This window comes from Diabrotica virgifera, chromosome 3 (genome assembly GCF_917563875.1).
Source record: "Diabrotica virgifera virgifera chromosome 3, PGI_DIABVI_V3a".
In the NCBI taxonomy this organism is placed as follows: Eukaryota; Metazoa; Arthropoda; class Insecta; order Coleoptera; family Chrysomelidae; genus Diabrotica; species Diabrotica virgifera.
In genome coordinates this window covers 261,001,130-261,022,283 of record NC_065445.1, presented here as the reverse complement: position 1 = coordinate 261,022,283, position 21,154 = coordinate 261,001,130, and the positions used below count along the sequence as shown (strand labels likewise).

Below are 21,154 nucleotides of genomic sequence, written 5' to 3'. Positions count from 1 at the left end.
AAAGGGAATTCCAAGTTTCTGACCTAAACATTCACTTTATAATATGAAAAACCAACCTGTGATGTTTTAAAATCCTTAGAACAGTAGTTTTGGGTATGTTTAATTCTATAGAGATTTGCCGACTACTTATATGTGGATTCAGTTGAATTAAAGCAAGAACATTGATTGAATTATCTTCCGTCATACCTCTACTACGTCGTTTAAAACAAGGACGATGAAAACTACCAGTTTCTCTTTAATCTTCTTGCCGTTCTTTGAAATACTTGTTTGCCATAATGTCTAATGTCAGGATATCTTACAGAATATATACGTAAGGCAATAGCGGCATTTTGGTGACATTCGAAATAAACTCCAATCATATGTTACAATTCTGCATTTGATTTACTCATCACGAATTATTAGTACTGATAATTACTAATATTACCAATATTAATATCTATTAAAAAAGTGCAATCTTCAATTCGAATTATAATATAACACTTCTTAACAATGTTTTGACTGCTGTCAATAAATAAACAATATGAACTCCCCGCCAAATTCATTGTCCTAGCCTACTTTTCGAAAAAACTATTTTCAATCGTATGAAATAGCAATGGTCAAAATAGTTATCAACATTAAGATTCTTCTGCTATAAAAAAATTTGAAAGTACCTACTGACTTATTTTTTAATTTAATTTATAATACAGGGTGAGTCAATATATACTTACTTATGTTTATGCATTTTTATTCATATTTCGAGTTCGACAAAAACTATCACCATGCGGTTTGCGCCATTTTATTACGAATTTAATCCAGGTCCATTATAATTTACAATAAATAGGTGTTTACATTAAACATTTTGAAGAAAAACAAATTTTAATTTTTTCTATTCGAAAGTACCCTCTACCTATGCCAATTAAAACTACATGCAATTATTTTATAGTACGTAGATGTAAATTAATTCATCCACACTCTTTCTAATGACACTAATTTCGTTAAAATCGGTTGATCCAAACCAAAGTTATAGCTATTTATCCACAAATACTTTCCCACCCTTTATTTGAAAAAATAAAAAAAAGTACTTGAACAACTTTGTGCACAATTTAGGCTTCTTTGTAGTTTACTTATTTAACACTTGTTATAATTGAGCATATTTTACAAAAAAACGGGTTTTCAAATTTTTCTTCACAGGTTACGCCCCCTAGCTGTTAACTCAGAAACTTAAATGTTATTTCCAGCGATTTCTCTTGGCCACTTTTACTAAGGAATTTTTTCTCCTAAAGTTATAACAATAGTTTCTGATATATTACATAGCCGAGAGATCAGCTTATTGGACCACCCGGTACATAAGGTACAAAATATTGATAAACAATGAATAGTGGCAGAAATAAACAGACAGGTAACCAATATTTAAAAAATATTTTTATTTAAAGGAAAATATTTAAAAAATATATAACTGGTAACAACTAAGTATACAAATTAAATAGTGTATTTGTGTAAATAGTGAATTTGTGTAAACAAAAACATTTTGTCATTTTTTTTAAGTTATTCTTCTTTAGGCGCGATTAAGAATAAAATTTCATAAATCTGCGCGCATGCGCACACAGACAGTATGTAGTTCTATGCTAATCTTTCAAGATAGGTATGTATGAATCTGTATCAACGCAAATAAGTCATTAAAAGAATATATTAGTATTTTTAGTAAATAAATAAATTATTTATTTAAATTTTTAGATTTGTCTTCGTCTGTAGTAAAATAAAATATGTAGGTATAACATTTTTATACTCGATATTTGTCACTGTGTTGTGTAATTATATCCGAAACTTACGTGTCACTTACAAGAAGCCCGCTGGCGTAGTTGGTAGAGCATTGGATCAGAGATCGGAAGGTTGCGGGTTCCAATCCTGAACGATTCATATTTTTTTTTAATTTTTGGTTGTTTTAATAAATTTTTTTTGAAAGTGGTAGATAAGAAAGTTAGTTTAATATTTAAATAAAATTCAAATAACCTCTTAAAACACTTCGTTGAAATTATATAATAGAAGAATAACTTCTTACGTGCATACAAAGTACACACACATTCTTTTTTTTATTTTTGACATTGTGATAGATAATATGTCCACGGATGGGGTGCCCAAGAGGGAAAACTTCTATATTTTCAATTTTAGCAAAAAATGTCATTCTTGATAAAAAGTTTTGCTTGTTCTAAAACCCCATAAAATGAAATAAAATTCAAGTTTTTCAAAACCTGCTTAATTTTGTAGCCTATTTTATGTAATTCCCTATAAATTTTTGCACTAAGTTCAAAATCGTAACAATAATCTAGTGTTGCTAAGCTACAATGTAGCTTAGTAACTGTCCACTCTGATACATAATTTGCGAATTATCATTTTTTCGACAATTTTAAGCGTTCAACAAAAAATTTATTGTTGGATGCTTAACATTTTCTTCTCGAAAAAGAATGACAATTCGCAAATTTTTTATCAGAGTTGACAGTTACTAAGCTACATTGTAATTAAGCAACACTAGATTATAGTTACGATTTTGAACTTAGTGCAAAAATTGATAGGGGTTTACATGAAATTTGCTACAAAATTTTAAGCAGCTTTTGAAAAACTTGAATTTTATTTTGTTTTATGGGGCTTTATAACAAGCAAAACTTTTTATCAAGAATGACATTTTTCACTAAAATTAAAAATAAAAGTTTTTTCTCTTGGGCACCTTATCCGTGGACACACTATATCATATGTATTTACAAATTATTTTGTATTGAAAAGCATCAAACATTACAGACAAAAGTACCAAAAACACTCCCAAACTTTTTGGTATTTATTTAAAGGGTTATTACAGATTTATCGGGTTTTTTCTAGTGTTCTGCAAAAATGGTTCTCATGACTTAGAAAGTTTTTGTTTACACTGATTCAATTCTTCCGTTTAGTAAATATTAAAATTGTCCATGTATTTAATTAAAACATCAGTCTTGGACCTACACCTCCCCTTTCTTTATCTGTTTGATCAACAATTTTAAATATACACAATTAGATGGTCTTATTGCCCCAGGTGTAATACTAGAACTTTGAGATTGAACAATGAGATTTAGTACCATTTCTCAATAAAAAGTTGTCATCTATTTTCTTTATCAACTTTATTTGGTATTAATTGCTTCAGTTTTTTCAAATTCTTGGTATATTGGACAATATTTGATTTTATTTGTTCTTTAAAAAACAGAACTGTGATAATCCCTTCTTCCAACCGACCATAAACTGAGACGATTTCATTATCTTTAGGTAATTTATTCATACTGTTAAAATTAAGAGAAACACAAATGTCATTTCGTTTTATCCAGTGTATTGTGAGATGATGTCCTTTCTCAGGACAAAATTTGTATAAACCTATTGTGTGAATATTAGTTGAACTGGTTTTTGGCAGTTTTAAGATATGTTCTATATCGACATATAAATAAGTACCACCAATTGTTCTAGAAGGTAGAGACGATTGTTTATTTTTGGTTTCTTTTGGGGATCTTGTGGATATTAAAAAGTAATCTTCAACATTATGTACATTTTTATTTGTCTTGATTTTCTTTCTACGTGACTTCACGTGTCTTAATGGTGTTGCGTTTATTATATTATCACTATCACTAGACATTATCATTAAGTTTTTTTTTAGAATTTTTCATTTCAAAATTATAACTAACATGTACATAACCTCAACTTTTGACAAATGTATATTTATGGTTAATTCTGTGGCAGTCAGTGATGGAGTGATGTGAGAGTTCAGGGCCCGGATTACGAACACTCGATACGAATCGTATCCGCCATGTTTTCCCATAAGGCGCTACGGTAAAACATGGCGGATACGATGCGTATCGAGTGTACTATGGAGACCTACACAGAGGAGAGGAATCGAGATAGGACGACCTTGAAATTTTTGTACACAATTTTGCCTGTTTGCTTGGTTTCTCGCTAGGGCGGCGGTGGCGTAGAAATAGATGCTACTTTTGCATTGGAGTGAATGTGAAAATTTCGAAAATAATTAATTATTCGTAGTTAATATAAGATTATTGGTTTTGGTGGTTAATATTATTTAAATATGAGTGCCAAGAAAGCTTACACTAAAAGAACTTGCTTCGTACTGGGATTTATATCGAGTTATCGTTCCGATAAAAAATTCAAAAGGGAACTTAACGAAGTTAATAAAGACTTTTTATAAAGATTTGTCTTTATGTTATTTATAACGTTCGTGGATTAAACCTATTCCTTTGTATGTTATTTCCTTCGGTGTAAATAAAATTTGTGCCTATTATTGGTTTTTATTTTAACCTGAAAATTATAGTGATAATAGTAGGACGATCTTGAAAGTTTTTCTGTCGAAACAATGCATTTTTTGAGACAAAATATTTCACAAAAATTAACATTAATTTTATAAAAGTCAGACTATCGTCTGCGTAGTTTATAGACATATATTTTTATTAACTAAATTTAAACATCTGATAGATAAGCTTTCAGAATATAGATAAATGAAGTATTAAAAAAAGAAGTTTAAATTTTGATAAAAAGAATACCTAATTAAAAAAAATTGATCAATAAACTTCAAATTATTTAAATAACTTTTTAAACTTTTTAAAAACAATTACGTACAGTTAAGTCAATTTTTTCAACTAACAAACTTTTTAATATCAGTTACAAAGATATTAAAAAATTCATTTGCCGTTGAAATACCATTGGTATATAAATGTGGCAGTTAGATAATGTGACAAAATATTTCCGCTTCAAAATAAGCTGTCCTACATATTAAAGTAATGACAAATTTAAATTTGATGTCACATCTCCATCTACAATGGTATATAAAGAATACACTTTTTACCACACGTCGATATGTTATAAGGGTAAAATAATTTATTTTTGGCATAAAACATATTCAGCTACAATCCACCAATAAATTAATGTCTAATTACGCTAAAAACAAAAATAAAATGAGTTAAATATTAAATAAGTCCATAAGAGCTAATGTATTTGTAGCACCTATTCGAACACTTGCGCCTCTAGCGGCGATTGCTGAAAGTTGAATTAGAGGTTGAAAAGTTAGCCCACAAACGATGCATTGCGTTTCCACTCCTTCTTACAGGTCTCCATAGAGTGTACGTAATCCGGGCCCTGTGGTAACCTTAGACAAGGAAAAAAGAGGTGGTAACACTTGCTTTGTCTTTAAATAATCAGCCACCTAAATAGGTGGCTGTGATGAAAGTCTTTCCCTTTTCTCTTACCTTAACCTTAATCTGAAGAAGATGAAGTCTGCTGTAGCTGTAGGTTAACCGTTGTTTGTTAGTTTATTTTATTTTTATTGTTATTTATTTCAATTTAATATGGAATGTAATGAGAATAATAAAGACTCTAGAAACCAAGAAGTATTAACGGGTATTAAAGAGGAAGGACTAAACAATATAGAAGTTAAATTGGAACTAGATAAAAACAGTTATGGACAGGAATCTGTAGATGAGTATTGTTCAAATTCAGATGATATTAAAATAGAAAACCATGAATTCGTAGATGTATCTAATGAAATTAAAGCTGAAATAAAAACAGAACTGGAGGACTATAGTATTGGTAAGAACCTGATTTCTCTTCTTCATTTTTAGGTATCTTGCATCATGAATGTGATATTTCATTTTACTGAAGTGTTGAATAAGATTTTAGGTTTATCTATCTATATGGATTAAACTAATCTTGAAACTGTAAACATGTTTCTCTTGTGTAAGGAAGAGCCATATTGAATGTATGGGGTATTCTTCCTCTCATATTCTTATACATATTATTAAGCAGCATTCTCATTGGTAAAAATTTGTGACGAACCAGCTGTATGTCGCAAATATTTGCGTGCTTGACGTAAATTGTGCTAATGTGAATGTGTTCATTGTGTAAATTGGATGAAAGCATTTTCGAAACACACAACACACACACTCCATTGGTTATCGGTTTTTGAGCGAAGATCAAAGGATTTGCGTCACATACTGTTTGCAGTCTGAACAAACGATAAATAATAATTCTTGCAACGAACCATTAGTTCAATATGCACGTAAAATTTACCAGTGAAAATGGCAACTTTACATTCCATAATTTTGTTGTGTATTTAATGCCTGGTTGCACCAACAAATCTTAAGCTCTGGCGTAGCCCAGCTCAGTTTATAGATAGGGCGGCTTTTATCTTGCTTACATTGCACCACAATTTTCAATTCTTATCTATGCAATCTATGTGGCAATCCATTCTGGCAAGCTTAAAATTAATCTAAGACTCAATGGTGCAATGCATATGTTTCTTAAGCTGAGCTTAAGACACATCTTAATCTTAAGATCTGTTGGTTCAACCAGGCATAAATATAAATCATAGGTGTGTTCCTTTTTAGAATCATTTAGGTGAGTATACTGAAATTACAGCCACTTGACATATTTTATTATATCATCGCCTTAATACTATAACTCGATAACTTGAAATGAGTAGTTCTGAGATAAACGGGATTGGAGATTTTAAAGATATTTGTGCTGCTACCATGATGTTGGTAAATACGGAATTGACTCTGCAGCTTTAAAATACTGTTCTTTAACTTTTTGGCTACTGATTTATTTAGGATTACGGTGCAAATTTGTTTTCCAATATGCAAAATAACATGAAAAATTACAGTTACCAACTTTTAGCACTACCATAATGTTAACATTTGGCAATGTCGCATGTCGTGCCAAATTGCATCTAAGTGAACTTTTTAACAAAACTAATATTTTAAGTATTATTTTGGTGAAAATTAGCCCTCTGCCGGGGGGTTGCCAGATCTGCTAACAATTCTCGAATTTTTGCATTAACATGAACTGAATAAAAAGATATCAATTACGTGGTAAGCTTAATGGATTCAGAAAAACATGTGCTACAACTAGATAACTAGAGTTAGCTAGTTGTAGCATTCAGTGTATGTCCTATTCACGATTATTTCGATTGAACAATAGCTTGATAACTTCTTGTCAAATTTTAGCACTGAATATTAGGGGCATTTGAGTTCTATCAACTTTCGTCAATCATAAATAAATACTTAACCCGTTTGGAGCGAGTTATCCAGTTTTTACACAAGATGGAGGCAAATAAAATATATCTTGTCAACTAGTTATCTCAAAAACGTCAATTTTGGAGTTATCAAGTTATAGTACTAAGGCGACGATATATGTGTAGAAATAATATTGGAAGATTTCTATTAATATAAATAATAGGGAACTTGCACATTTTTTTGTATACATAATCAGTGCCGAATTTACCACTAGGCCGCGGCCTAGGGCCGCAAGCAAAAGGGGACTGCAGCATTTTGTAAGAAAACTTTTTTGGTAAAAAAAATGTGTAAAAAAAGCTGTGTCCGAATATGGACATGGCTTTGCGCATTCTACTATGCATGATGACATCTAATGCATCTGGAGAAAGGTCATTCAGCGTGTTGAAAAGAATAAAAAGTTGACGAAGATTCTAGATTGTCTAGTTTGGTTAGTTTTGTGTCAAATGCTAAGCTTTTTCAAGCCTTTAACGATTTGATAAAAGATTTTGCAGCCAAAAAAGGTAGAAAAGTGAGTGTTCAGAGTTTAGATATGAGATTTATTATGAGTATGGAGTGGAGTGAGTGTCATTGTTAATCACTATAATAATCATAATCCAACTTTATCCAAATTAAGAACATTACATTTATATTTTCCAGTATAAGAGAATAATGTGACAATTTAATGATCTAAAAGTTTATTTGTGGTACTCTTAATATTTTTATTTTTTAGTACCGTACAGTTCATATTATTTTACTTGTTCTTTTACTTATAATGTCTTTTCAACTCAGCTTTTTTTTTAGTCTTTTGTTGTACCTGTATCAACTTTTCCCACGGATAAAATAAATGCTATTTAATTTTAACAATTAAGGGCATAGGTGCAAAATTTCGCCTGTCGAAATGTTCAATGTGATTTAAATGTATTCATTTTTTTTTCGAATCCTGAGAAAACTAATAAGTAGGTATTTTTGAAAAATTTAAACGCAGAATGAAAGATTTTTTTTTTTTTTTTTTTTATTCCATTTATTAAAATACGTAATAACAATATACAAAAAAAAAATACATTAAAAAAACCAAGAGCCGTAGCTATGCTGGTTTTGTGGTAACATAATAAACATAAATATAATGGTAACAGATTACATAACATAAAACTTTTTAGACTACTTTACACTGAAGGTTAAGTTTTCCTATATAGATTCATTAAAGAAATTGTATTAAAGTAAATGATTAAATTATTATTTATTATTAAATTGTTATAGAATTTTATTCAATTAAAGCTATCTGTTGTAGTAGTTAGTAAGAAGTAACTCTTTTAATTCAGTTTTAAATCTTTCTAGCCTGCAGTCTTTGATCTTTGTGGGTAACTTATTATACAAAATCAGACCACTTGAGTATATACTTCTTTGTGCACCAGTAGTTCGCATTCTTACGGTTTGAAAACTACCTCCCTGTCTGGTATTATGGTCATGCACATCTTCTATACGTCTTAGAGTAATATTTGTAAGTGTTTGAGAAAGCTTAATTTGATGAATGAATATACAAACTTGTAAAATGTATAGCGACTCAATGTTTAGAATTCCTCTCTGATAGTACAGGTCGTCAGTTGGATGAAGTCTTGACAGTTGAAATATATATTTCACAGCCTTGTTCTGTAACACCATGAGAGGATGTAGCTGTTTTTGATTTGTATTACCCCAGACAATAGTTAGATATGACAAATGTGAATTTATTAAAGAGTGATAGATCATTTTACGCTGTGGGATACTTATAAATTTAGCAATTCTTCCAAGCATACCCACTGCTGGAGCTATTTTTTGACACGTGTTCAATATATGCTGTTCCCATGTTAGTCGATTATCTATGTGTAAGCCAAGGTATTTGGTAACATTTTTTTTACCGAATTTGAATTTTCCAAAATTTAACTGTAGCTCTCTGTGTTCTTCAATATTTGAAATTATTGTGTAACTACATTTATTCATATTGAGTGAGAGCTTGTGGTATCTGAGCCAGTCATCTATATCTGTCAGATCTTTTTCTACAACATATTCTAGCTTTTTGGGATCTTTGTCAGCATACAAGAGTCCCGTATCATCAGCATATAAAAATAGCGTTGATTTTAAAGGCAGATTGGAGATGGAGTTTATATAAATAAGGAACAATGTTGGTCCCAATATAGACCCTTGAGGAACTCCACATGTGATGTCTTCTGCTGTACTAAGTACATTATTACAGAGCACTTTTTGTATTCTGCCAGTCAAATAATCCCTGAGCCATACTAAGGACATACCAGTTATACCATATTGTTCAAGCACTGAGATAAGTAACTCATGGTTAACTGTATCAAAAGCTTTTTGTAAATCTAGTGATACAAATACACAGCTTAATCCTTTGTCTAAGTTACTATATATATCTGTAATCAAATCGGTAGCTGCTGACACTGTGCTGGAATTATGTCTGAAACCATATTGTCGATTAAACCAGGCACCAGTTGTATTCAAGAAGTTTACGATTTGAAGATTTACACATGATTCTAATATCTTTGACATAGCTGTTAAGAGAGATATTGGCCGATAACTTCCTGGCTGTTTTGAGTCTCCTCCCTTATACAGTGGTATCACTATTGCCATTTTCATAGAGCTCGGGATTGTTCCAGTGACAAGAGAAAGGTTAACTAATTTAGTTATAATCGGTAGAAGCTCCTCTTCAAACTCCCTGATAATATCAACACCAAAGCCATCCCAGCCAGGAGATTTGCCTTTTTTTAGTTTTCTTACAACCTCTTGAACATTAATTTCTAAGACTTGTTGCCATTCAAATATATATTCTTTTGGTGATACATTTATTGGAGTGCTTGTTGAAGGTGTTATGTTTTTTGACAGAGATTTTCCTACTTGTGAAAAATATTTGTTTAATTGGTTTGATAGCTCCTCAGATTTATTATATATCGAGTTCTGATAGTGTAGTTCATGTATTGTTATTGTTTTTTTTGTATTTTCGGCATTATGAATAAGGTGATTGATAGTTGCCCATAATTTTTTACTATTGCCTTGTGCATCGGATAATTTATTCGTGAAATAGTCTTTTTTTGCTTTGCCTACTGCTTTCAGTAGTTCATTTTGCACGGACTTATAAACATCTTGTAAGAACTTACTATTAGGGAATTGTCTATGCCTTCTATAATGAAAATCTCTTTTTAAAACAAGGTTATGTAATGTGACATTAAACCATGGTGCACTTTTTTGTCGAAATCGATTTTTAATTGTTTTTGTATTAAGATTATTTAAATAAACACGTAATATTTCATCACATAAAGAATCAGGTTCATTCCAAATCTGATTTTGCAAGCTGTATATTTCATTTTTGAATTTCAGTTTGTTTAAAGTTGTTACTGTATAATACTTGTCAGTGGTTATAAATGATGTGTTTTTTACCTTTAATAGCTGCAGTTGATGATCACCGAAACCTTCATCTACTATATATAACGTTGCATCAAAGTTTAAAGTGTTTGTCATCACATAATCAATACATGTAGCCGAATGATTGGTGATTCTGGTAGGGTTAGTTTTATTTAATATACTAAAACCGTTGGACACAATTGTTTGACAAACTAATTTTTGTGGGATACTCTCTTGAATAAGGTCTATGTTAAAGTCACCTAGTATCCAAACTGGAATTTTTTTATTCACAAATATGTTTAGTGCTGTATCCAGTGCATCAAAAAGTTCATTGCAGTAGAAATCTTGAGGTCGATATACTCCACCCACTATAATACTTCTATCGATCTGTAAAAATAACATTGAACACTTTTTATTATATCTGTAGACTTCTGAGTACTCGTAACAGCTTTTAACAAATAACCCTACACCACCACCTTCTTTATCCCTACAAACAAAAACTGAACTATAACCATTCACATTAAAATATGTTTCTTCACCCACTCTCAGCCAATGTTCGGCCACTACAATTAAATCTGGCATATTTAACTTAACAACTAACGTTTCAAAGTTCAATATCTTATTTCTCAAAGACTGAGCATTCAGGTAGAGTATGTTAAACTCAGTACTATTATCACACTGTACTTTATCCAGTTTAAATTTTATTTGCAATTTACAATCATTATCCATTTTACTAACGTATTTTCCATTTTACTATAATGTTCACACAAATAATATTAAAGAGTTTTGATAATATCCTCATTGTGAATGTAAATTGGCTCAGAATCATCAGATTTTTTTACATATACCCTACCATTTTTTGTCCAACAGTATTTGTATTTCCTTTCCTTTTTTAATTTGTATGCAATGTTAAACAAGTTTCTGTTTGTAAAGGTGAGCTGCTCGTTTATATAGATCTTTGAAGTATTCTCTTTGTTTTTGTTGCAACTCAGCATATTAGATTCCATTTTACGATTTTTTCGTGCTTTGATAAACTTAGTTTTTATATCACGTGATCTCATCTTTGCAACAATTATTGCTCCATTTTTGGTTTCTTGTTTGAAGCAGTCTGACACATCTTGACTATTAAAATTACATGATAAAAGATCATTAGCAATTTCCATTAGAACTTCTTTGGGATCTTCATTTTTGATTTGAGTTCCGTGAATCTCTAGGTTACAGGAAAATTCTTTGATTTCTAGTTCACAAATTCTTTTTTCCAGCTGGCTAACTTTGGTTTTTAATTGGATATTTTCTCTTTTCATATCTCGCAATTCCCGTAATGCATTTTGATTTTCCACTGTAAGAGTATCAAATTTGCTGCTCAGGAATTCCATAGATTCTTCCATTTTCTGAAATAACTTTTGAAACTCTGAGATTTCCTTTGATTTGTTTGAAGAAAAATCGACTTCATCCGACTTAACCTCACTTTTTGCACATTGACCACATTTGATTGTATTTCCTTTCATTGCTCCAGATTTTTCTGCACAACTCTCGTGAAAATAATTTCCCTTACAAATACTGCACATTACAGCATGAACTACCTTTTTTTTGCAGAAAAAACAAAATTTTTCTGTAGAGCTCATTTTTGTAATGTTTACTTGTACTTAACCTCCAACCAATCAGATTACCTTATTACTGAGGGCGAAAAGTTCCTGAAAACTTCTATAATGTTTATTTTAATAGGTAAGTTACATAGGTGAAAAAAGAGAACATTTAGTATGACTTTTAATTTCAAATATTTCATGCAAAAGAAACTTTTTTAACATTCTTTCATATTTTCTTTCTTTCAATCTTTCATTCTGCGTTTAAATATTTCAAAAAACACTTATTAGTTTTCTCAGGATTCGAAAAAAATTAATACATTTAAAACACATAGAACATTTTGACAGGCGACATTTTGGGCCTATGCCCTTAACTGCAATACTAATTTTAGTGGAGTCACTGAAGGTGGATATGAGCTATTACCTCCGATTTCGTTGAACCTCACATCGATTTGCATGAAAAGGGCCTAGCCGGGTAAGATGGTGAAAAGTGCCCCCAACTCGATTTAAATTCCATATAGGCCGCTTTTTAGCACATATAGAGGAACTCACTTTCTGAAATTTTTAGCCCCCTAGGTGGTCCCGTGACCCCCCTAGAGCCTAATTAGGCTTTTTAAGTTTTTATTTTTTATCTCAGCCGCATCAAGAGCTAGCCAAAAACTTTATTTAAAAAAGTTGTAAGTTTCAAAAATATCTACATGAAATTTTTTTTTTAATTTTTTGGCCGGAAATTCGAATTTTTAGAACAAATTTAAACTTTTAAATAACTCTGAAAAAAAAAACTAAGACTCGTTTTTACGAAAATTAATTATAACGTGTATTTTTGCACAATCTTTCACCCTGATTTTTTTCAGATTTTTAAAATTGGTGAAACGTACCTTTAAAAATAAAAAACTGCATTTTTTCGGTTTTTCTTTTTCGTTTTTTGATACAATTTTATACATATTTTTCAAAAAAGTAACACCGTCACTAGAATAGGTAAAAAACTGAAAAATAATTGGGGTTTGCTTTATAAAAATTTTTTGTAACGCCATCCATTTTCAAGATACAGGGCGTTGAAGAAAACAAAATTTTACACATTTTTTACGATTTTGTTGAAACTACTGGCAACATTGTAATAAAACTTGGCGGGTTTTAAGAGGTAGTTATTGTGCATGTTTTGACATACAATTAAGGATTTGATATTCATCATTGACGCGCATAGGGGTAATGGTCTGAACTTTTTAAAGTTTAAAGATAGTATGCCACTGACATATTTCAAATTAACAATCGTTTTTGAATTCCTCGTTCAATTTGTGACAAAAAATCTATCTTCTTATTTTTTCATACGACGCACCATTTTTATTCAAAAAATAAAAGATCTTAATCCTTACAAAGCATTCGAACTTCTAGTAGTTTCTACATCTACATACGTACAGTTGAGTCCGCGAGTCTTTACCCGTGCGCCATCATTTAAAGCATACGAAATAAGTCGGAAATATATTTCACGTAACAACAACTGACAGAAAGTGGCTACTGTTCCGATTACGGGTTTTATTTTAAAATTTGACGTTATCAAATATATAGAATATAGAATGTCAAATGTAAGTTTTGCTCAAAATTTTTGTGCAGAATTACAGCTACATTTGAAGTAGCTTAATAAATTCTTTTATTATTATTATTGATTAATAAATAAATAAACAATTTATAAAAAAAATCAATAACATATTTTATTTTTGTTATTTTGATTCACTTTGACGCAAATCTAAACACAATCATTTCTTTACTGTGTGAATGACGTTAGCTTTGTATGTTTTAAATATTAATTGAGTGGTAAGAGCGCCTAACCTTTGGATCGAAAGTTCCGAATGGTAGTGAGTTCGAATCTCACCAGGGTCAGGAATTTTTTCATTTATTATAAAGTAATAAATGAAAATAGTTTCTGTCCTTGTGGGATCGGTACTCACCGGAGGGACCGCAGACGTTCGGATACAATTATCGTCTCTTTGCAAAGACAATGACGTCGACTTTGCAAAGTAACAAGACACTTACTCAACACACACACACACACACACACACACACACACACACACACACACACACACACTACACATTGGGGTGTATTCTGTAACATTTCCGTTAAATTTAAGAGGCCTCTAAAATTTAACTTTTAACGGTCCTCTAAAACTTTTCGGTTAGATTGTCATTCTGTAAACACATATTATAGAGGACCGCTAAAATAATATTATTTTAGAGGAATCCTCTAAAAGGTTTTGGAACAAATACGGCAACGTCGCACGTTTATCGTTTTGAACTACTTTTAACCTAGAGATTGACCGAAAACTGACTGTTAGAGGCCAAAAACTTTAAGAAGAAGAAGAAAATGACAGTTTCCTAGAAAATAATATATATTATATTTAATTATTTTTTAGTAAAACTCATATTTTCCAATTACATATACATTTTTATTTATAAAGTTATACATTAAATCATCATCATTCTCTTTGCCTTATCCCTATGCGGGGTCGGCTTCCCTAATTGCATTTCTCCACACAATTCTGTTTTGGGTCATATCAATGTTAATCCCCTTTACCAACATGTCCTGCCTTATCGCCTCCCCCCAGGTCTTCTTTGGTCTTCCTCTCCTACTCCTTCCAGGAATCTGCACTTCAGCTATTCTTCGTATTGGGTGATTAACGTCTCGACGTTGAACATGACCGAACCATCTTAACCTATGCTCTCTCATTTTGGCATCAATTGGTGCCACACCTAGAGTTCCCCTAATATACTCATTTCTAATTTTATCCTTCTTTGTCACTCCACTCATCCATCTAAGCATTCTCATTTCCGCCACATGCATTCGTTGTTCCTCTTTCTTTTTCACTGCCCAACATTCAGTTCCGTACATCATAGCCGGTCTTATGGCTGTTTTATAGAATTTTCCCTTCAGCTTCATTGGAATTTTTCTGTCACACAACACACCACTCGCTTCTTTCCACTTCATCCATCCAGCCCTAATTCTACTGCATGCATCTCCATCTATTTCTCCATTACTCTGTAATACCGATCCTAGGTACTTAAAACTATTGCTTTTCACAATCATTTCACCATCCAAAGATACCATTTTATTTGTAGTAGCTCCATCTTTAAATGAACATTCCAAATACTCTGTTTTTGTCCTACTAAGTTTTAAACCTTTTTCCTCCAGAGCTTGTCTCCACTGTTCCAGTTTTTGTTCTAAGTCTCTTTCACTATTTCCTACTAACACGACATCATCAGCATACATTAAGCACCATGGAATGTTACCCTGTAGTTTCGCTGTTATCTGGTCCAAAACTAATGAGAATAAATAAGGACTAAGCACAGAGCCTTGGTGCAATCCTACTTTCACATGAAATTTATCAGTCTCTCCCACACCTGTCCTAACACTAGTCGTTACTCCCTCATACATATCCCTCACAATCTTTACATATTCACCAGGGACTCCTTTCTTATTGAGTGCCCACCACAGAATCTCTCGAGGAACTCTATCATATGCTTTCTCAAGATCAATGAATACCATATGGGCGTTTGTTTCTTTACTCCTGTATTTTTCCATCAACTGCCTTATAATGAAAATTGCATCTGTTGTTGATCTACCCTGCATAAAGCCAAATTGATTCTCGGATATTTCGGTCTCTTCACGTATCCGTCTGTCAATTACTCTTTCCCATATTTTCATGGTGTGGCTAAGCAGTTTTATAGCCCTGTAGTTTGTACATTGTTGTATATCTCCCTTGTTTTTGTAAACAGGTACCAGTATACTGCTTCTCCATTCGTCTGGCATTTGTCCGACTTCCATAATTCTATTAAATAGACCTGCTAGCCACCTTGTTCCTGTCTCTCCCAATGCTCTCCATACTTCCCCAGGAATATCATCTGGTCCTACCGCTTTTCCTTTCTTTATTTTTTGAAGCGCTTGAGCCACTTCCTCGTTGGTTATTTTGGTGACCATTGCTGCTACTGTCTCCGTTGCCTCTACAGGCTGTCTGTCAAATTCTTCATTTAATAAGCTGTCAAAGTACTTTCTCCATCTCTTTTTGACTTCCCTTTCGTGAACTAGTATTTTATTATTTTCATCTCGGATACATCTAATCTGATTAAAATCTTTTGCTTTCCTTGCTCTCTGTTTGGCTATTTTATATATCTTCGTTTCGCCTTCCCTGGTATCAAGTTGATCATATAGGTGTGAATACGCTTCTGCTTTGGCTTTTGCTACTGCTACTTTCGCTTCCTTTTTCGCCACCATATAGTTTTGAAGATCTGTGTCGGATCTGGTTTCTTGCCACTTTTTATATAATTTTCTCTTCTCTTTTATTTTTCCTTGTACTTCGTTTGACCACCACCAAGTCTCTTTATCCTCAAACTTTTTTCCTGACGTTTTCCCAAGTATTTCCATAGCAGTCTCTCTAATACTACTGGCCATTTTTCTCCAAATTGTATTAGGGCTTCCTTTCATGTTCCAACATATTTTTTCTACTATTCTTCTCCTGAATAGACCTTCTTTCTCATCTTTCAGCAACCACCATTTGATTTTTTGTGGTCCTCTCCGATATTTTTGTTTAGTTTCGCTTTTTACTTCGATGTCCAGAACAAGCAGCTTATGTTGTTGGCTTACTGTCTCACTCACTATTACCTTGCAGTCCTTGCATTCACGTATGTCTTCTTTCCTTATCATGAAGTAGTCTATTTGGGATTGATGTTGTCCACTTTTGTAGGTAATAAGTTGAGTTTCTCTCTTTTTAAAGAATGTGTTAACAATCGCCATATCCAATGCTGTTGCTAATTCAAGCATGTCATCTCCAGCTTCATTTCTAGTTCCAAAGCCTAATCCCCCATGTATTGTTTCATATCCTGTCTTGGTTTGGCCCACATGTGCATTGAAATCACCTCCTATTATAACTTTCTCCTCTGCTGGAATACCACTCAGTACGTCTCCTAATTGATCATAGAAAGCTCTTCTTTCATTCTCACCCAGACCTGTTTGGGGAGCATACACACAAACAACATTCAATACCTCTTTATCAATTACAAATTTCACTGACATCATTCTATCACTCGTTCTTACAACTTCTACTACGTTACCTTTCATTTCACTATCAGCAATTATACCTTATATAACCAATTAACCAAATTATAACCAATATAACCAAAGTTATACATTAAAATATTGCTGAAAAAATGCATATCTTATTTTTTCTTCTCCCCTTCGACACTAATTTTGGTCAAATAAATGGTCTATTTTCAATAACATTAAGGTCATCTTATTAATCTGCATCTGGTTATAAACCTTCTGAAACTTTACCTTTGTAATCATTTGGTACGTTTTGTAATGTTCCACAATAAATTTAAATAATTTTACCTGCATTAATACGATTTAATTGCTTTGACAAACATCTTTGACTTCCAGCACTTTTTCAATAACATTTCTAGGTACTTAGGTAGGTACCTACTTCCTTTGAAATAGTAATTGTAGTTATTTACTTTCAGGTCAATTATTTACTTTGTGTTTATGTTGTAATCTGAAATCAGCTCTACAAAAAGAAATAAACATTTGAATTTTGTTACTTATAGGTATAGTGTGTCAATTGTAAAGTAAAAATGAGACTTACCTTTCATTATTATTTATTAAGTACTTCTTCGCCAAATACATTATAAAAAGCCATTTTCCATTTTTAAATATTTATCTCCAGTATAATACAAGAATAACAAACTACTATTCATACAAACATAACCCAACAAAAATAATCAAACCACATTTAACGGACTGCTAAAAATTTAGCGGGTACGTTTTGACATCCTCTAAAATATTTTTATTTAGAGGGAGTTTTAACGGTTTAGGTTATGATTTTAACGGATGTATGATTTACAGAATACCAAAATATTTTTAGCGGGCGCTAAAATTTTAGAGGCCACTAAAATTTAACGGAAGTGTTACAGAATACACCCCATTACATCTGAGTTAGTGATAAGTTATACAATTACGTGGCTAAAGGTTCTAGTTCTAAACCAAGGCCAGAATCAGAGAAAAAAAATATTAATTGCCAAAATATAATTATTTATCTTAAAATTTCAGAGCCCAATATAAAATTATTTGTCAAAACAACTGTTTGTGTAATATAAAGAAACTTCAAAACGCAAAAATTAGACAAAAATCGCAAAAAATTCAACTGACTGACAGCCACAAAAATAAACAAAGCAGAAACGTCAAACAAATTGTGCTTAAAATATGAAAACATACCGAATCGTCTTTTTTTGTACCTATCTCTTTTCAATGCACTGAGTCTAGATGGTTCATAAAAATAACATGTGTTTTTACTTAATAACAAACGGCAGCTGGTTTGTCATGAGTTTCATGCGTGGAAGAGAATGATGCTAGATAAAAAGTTTGTGTTTTATCTCGCCATGTATTAATGACGCACGGGTAAAGACTCGCGGACTCAACTGTAAACTCGTACATCCATTATAAAAATTAATTCGAGTACTTTGGAAGCGTTAAGATATTTTATTTTTTGCAACAAAACGGCGCGACGTATAAAAAAATGGTAAGATAAATTTTTTGCCACAAATGGAACGAGGAATTAAAAAATGGTTGTTAATTTGAAATATGTCAGTGGCGTACCATCTTTTTTTCTTTAAAAAGTTCAGACCATTACCCGTATGCGCGCCAATGATTAATATAAAATTCTTAATTGTATGTCAAAAAATGCACAATAACTACCTCTTAAAACTTGCCAAATTTTATTGCAATGTTGCCAGTAGTTTCGGCAAAATCGTAAAAAATGTGTAAAATTTTGTTTTCTTCAACGCCCTGTATCTTGAAAATGGATGGCGTTACAAAAAATTTTTATAAAGCAAACCCCAATTATTTTTCAGTTTTTTACCTATTCTAGTGACGGTGTTACTTTTTTGAAAAATATGTATAAAATTGTATCAAAAAACGAAAAAAAAAAACGAAAAAATGCGGTTTTTTATTTTTAAAGGTACGTTTCACCAATTTTAAAAATCTGAAAAAATTCAGGGTGAAAGATTGTGCAAAAATACATATTATAATTGATTTTCGTAAAAACGAGTGTCTTAGTTTTTTTTTCAGAGTTATTTAAAAGTTTAAAATTGTTCTAAAAATTCGAATTTCCCGCCAAAAAATTTAAAAAAAATTTTTTTCATATAGATCTTTTTAAAACTTACAACTTTTTTAAATTAAGTTTTTGGCTAGCTCTTGACGCGGCTGAGATAAAAAATAAAAACATAAAAAGCCTAATTAGGCTCTAGGGGGGTCACGTGACTACCTAGGGGGCTAAAAATTTCAGAAAGTGAGTTCCTCTATATGTGCTAAAAAGTGACCTATATGGAATTTAAATTGAGTTAAGGGCACTTTTCACCATCTTACCCGGCTAGGCCCTTTGTGAGTGGTTAAAGGATATCTCAAGAAACAAACGTGGCATGGTGCCAACTTGCGCTTTTACCTGGGGTGAATGCCTCCCCTTCTCGGGGTGAAAATTATTTTATTAAAAATAACCCTAGATAGGGGGACAAATTCTGACAAAATTTCTTATATAAAGTTATTAAAATAAATCAAAACTTTTTGAGTTATTAAAGATCAAAAATTTTTATTTTTCCTAAGAAAAATGCATATTTTTAACTGATTTTTCATAGATAACTCAAAAACTATAAGTTTTTACAAAAAAGTTATTACATATTACCAAAATTGAAGCTAATAAAAAAATAAAAAACGAAATAAACTCCTTACTAGAAAAACGTTTTAATATTAACTAAGAGTGAGTTATAGGTAATTGAATGCATATTTTTTTCGGCCAGTATCCATATCTAATTATTCAAGCTTAAATTACGGGAAAATGATGCATTTTATAACATAAACTTATTAAACATTTGTGAAAGTACTTAGAAATATCTATCAAATGAGATACCGAACAAGTTAATAGCATTAAAATTTATGCTCCAAAATTTTTTCAAACTTTATCTTTTAAAAAATTTTCCGAAAAATGTTATCGTTTTTTTTTAATAACTCCGTTAATTTTTAAGATATCAGGTTCACCTAAGACGGTTTGAAAGGTAATTCCAAAGGCTATTAAAATGCGTTGAATTTAATCTTTTAATCCCCTTACTTTTTTTAAAAATCAAAGATTAAATGGCCACGGTTACATGGTTCTCGCAGCAAAATTTAAGCTTTAAACGCTTCTATCTCGGTTATTTTTCACCCTACAGAAATGGTAAAAAAGGTATAAAATTTGATATAGAAAAATCTAAAATTTAGTTATTTGCCATTTTTTACGTATATTGAGTATTTTTATAGTTATTATCAAAAGATAATGAAAATGACGATACTTTTAAAAATTCTGATTTTTTTAAATTATATCTTTTTTTCAAAAATATGCATTCTAAACCGGTGAAACTTGTTAAAATCATTACTTATGCTAATACAAAGAAATTTTTGTAAGGATTACCATACATTTTAATGTTTGTGGAAATGGCATATGTTTTGTTTTTCCCTTTTTCCTAAAAAAATTCGAAAGGGTTATCTTAGTTTCATCATAACTTGCTTAATTTTGATGCTATTAAGTTCTTCTGGGGCTCATTTGTTATGTATTCTGAAGTACTTTGATAAGTGTTTAGCAGGTATATCTTATAAAATGCATCGTTTTCCCGTTATTTAAGCTTGAATACTTAGATTTGAGTACTCATCGAAAAAAATATACATTCAATTACCCATAACTCACTTTGAATTAACATTAGTTTAGTACTTTGAGTGAATATTGTATTCAATTTTTTATTGTCTTCAATTTTGGTAAGAATAACTTTTGTGTAAAACTAATAGTTTTTGAGTTATACATGAAAAACAGCTTTAAAACATGCATTTTTTTACGAAAAAAATAAAATCTTTGATCTTTAATAACTAAATAAAAGTATTGATTTATGTTAATAACTTAATCTAACAAATTTTGCTTAGAACTTGTTCCTCTATCGATTTATGTTATTATTTTTAATAAAATAATTTTCACCACAGAAAGGGGTGGCATCCACCCCCAGGGTAATAGCGCAAGTTGGCATCATGTCACCTTTGTTTCTTGAGGTATCCTCTAACTGCTCACC

General features: G+C 31.3%; 1 protein-coding gene across 11 annotated transcripts in view; it reads left to right on the top strand.

Moving 5' to 3' along the window:
• Positions 1-4,699: 4,699 nt before the first annotated feature.
• LOC114324775 (gastrula zinc finger protein XlCGF57.1-like) overlaps positions 4,700-21,154 on the top strand; it is a 43,179-nt gene continuing 26,724 nt past the window's right edge. For 4 of the 11 annotated variants that reach the window (XM_050646147.1, XM_050646146.1, XM_050646145.1 and 1 more), the window contains exon 1: positions 4,719-5,586. In XM_050646147.1, the coding sequence (XP_050502104.1) occupies positions 5,346-5,586 (241 nt within the window). In that variant the 5' untranslated portion in view covers positions 4,719-5,345. Of the gene's footprint in view, positions 5,587-21,154 lie in introns of all 11 variants that reach the window. The other 7 variants (XM_050646143.1, XM_050646142.1, XM_050646141.1 and 4 more) reach the window with 3 other exon arrangements.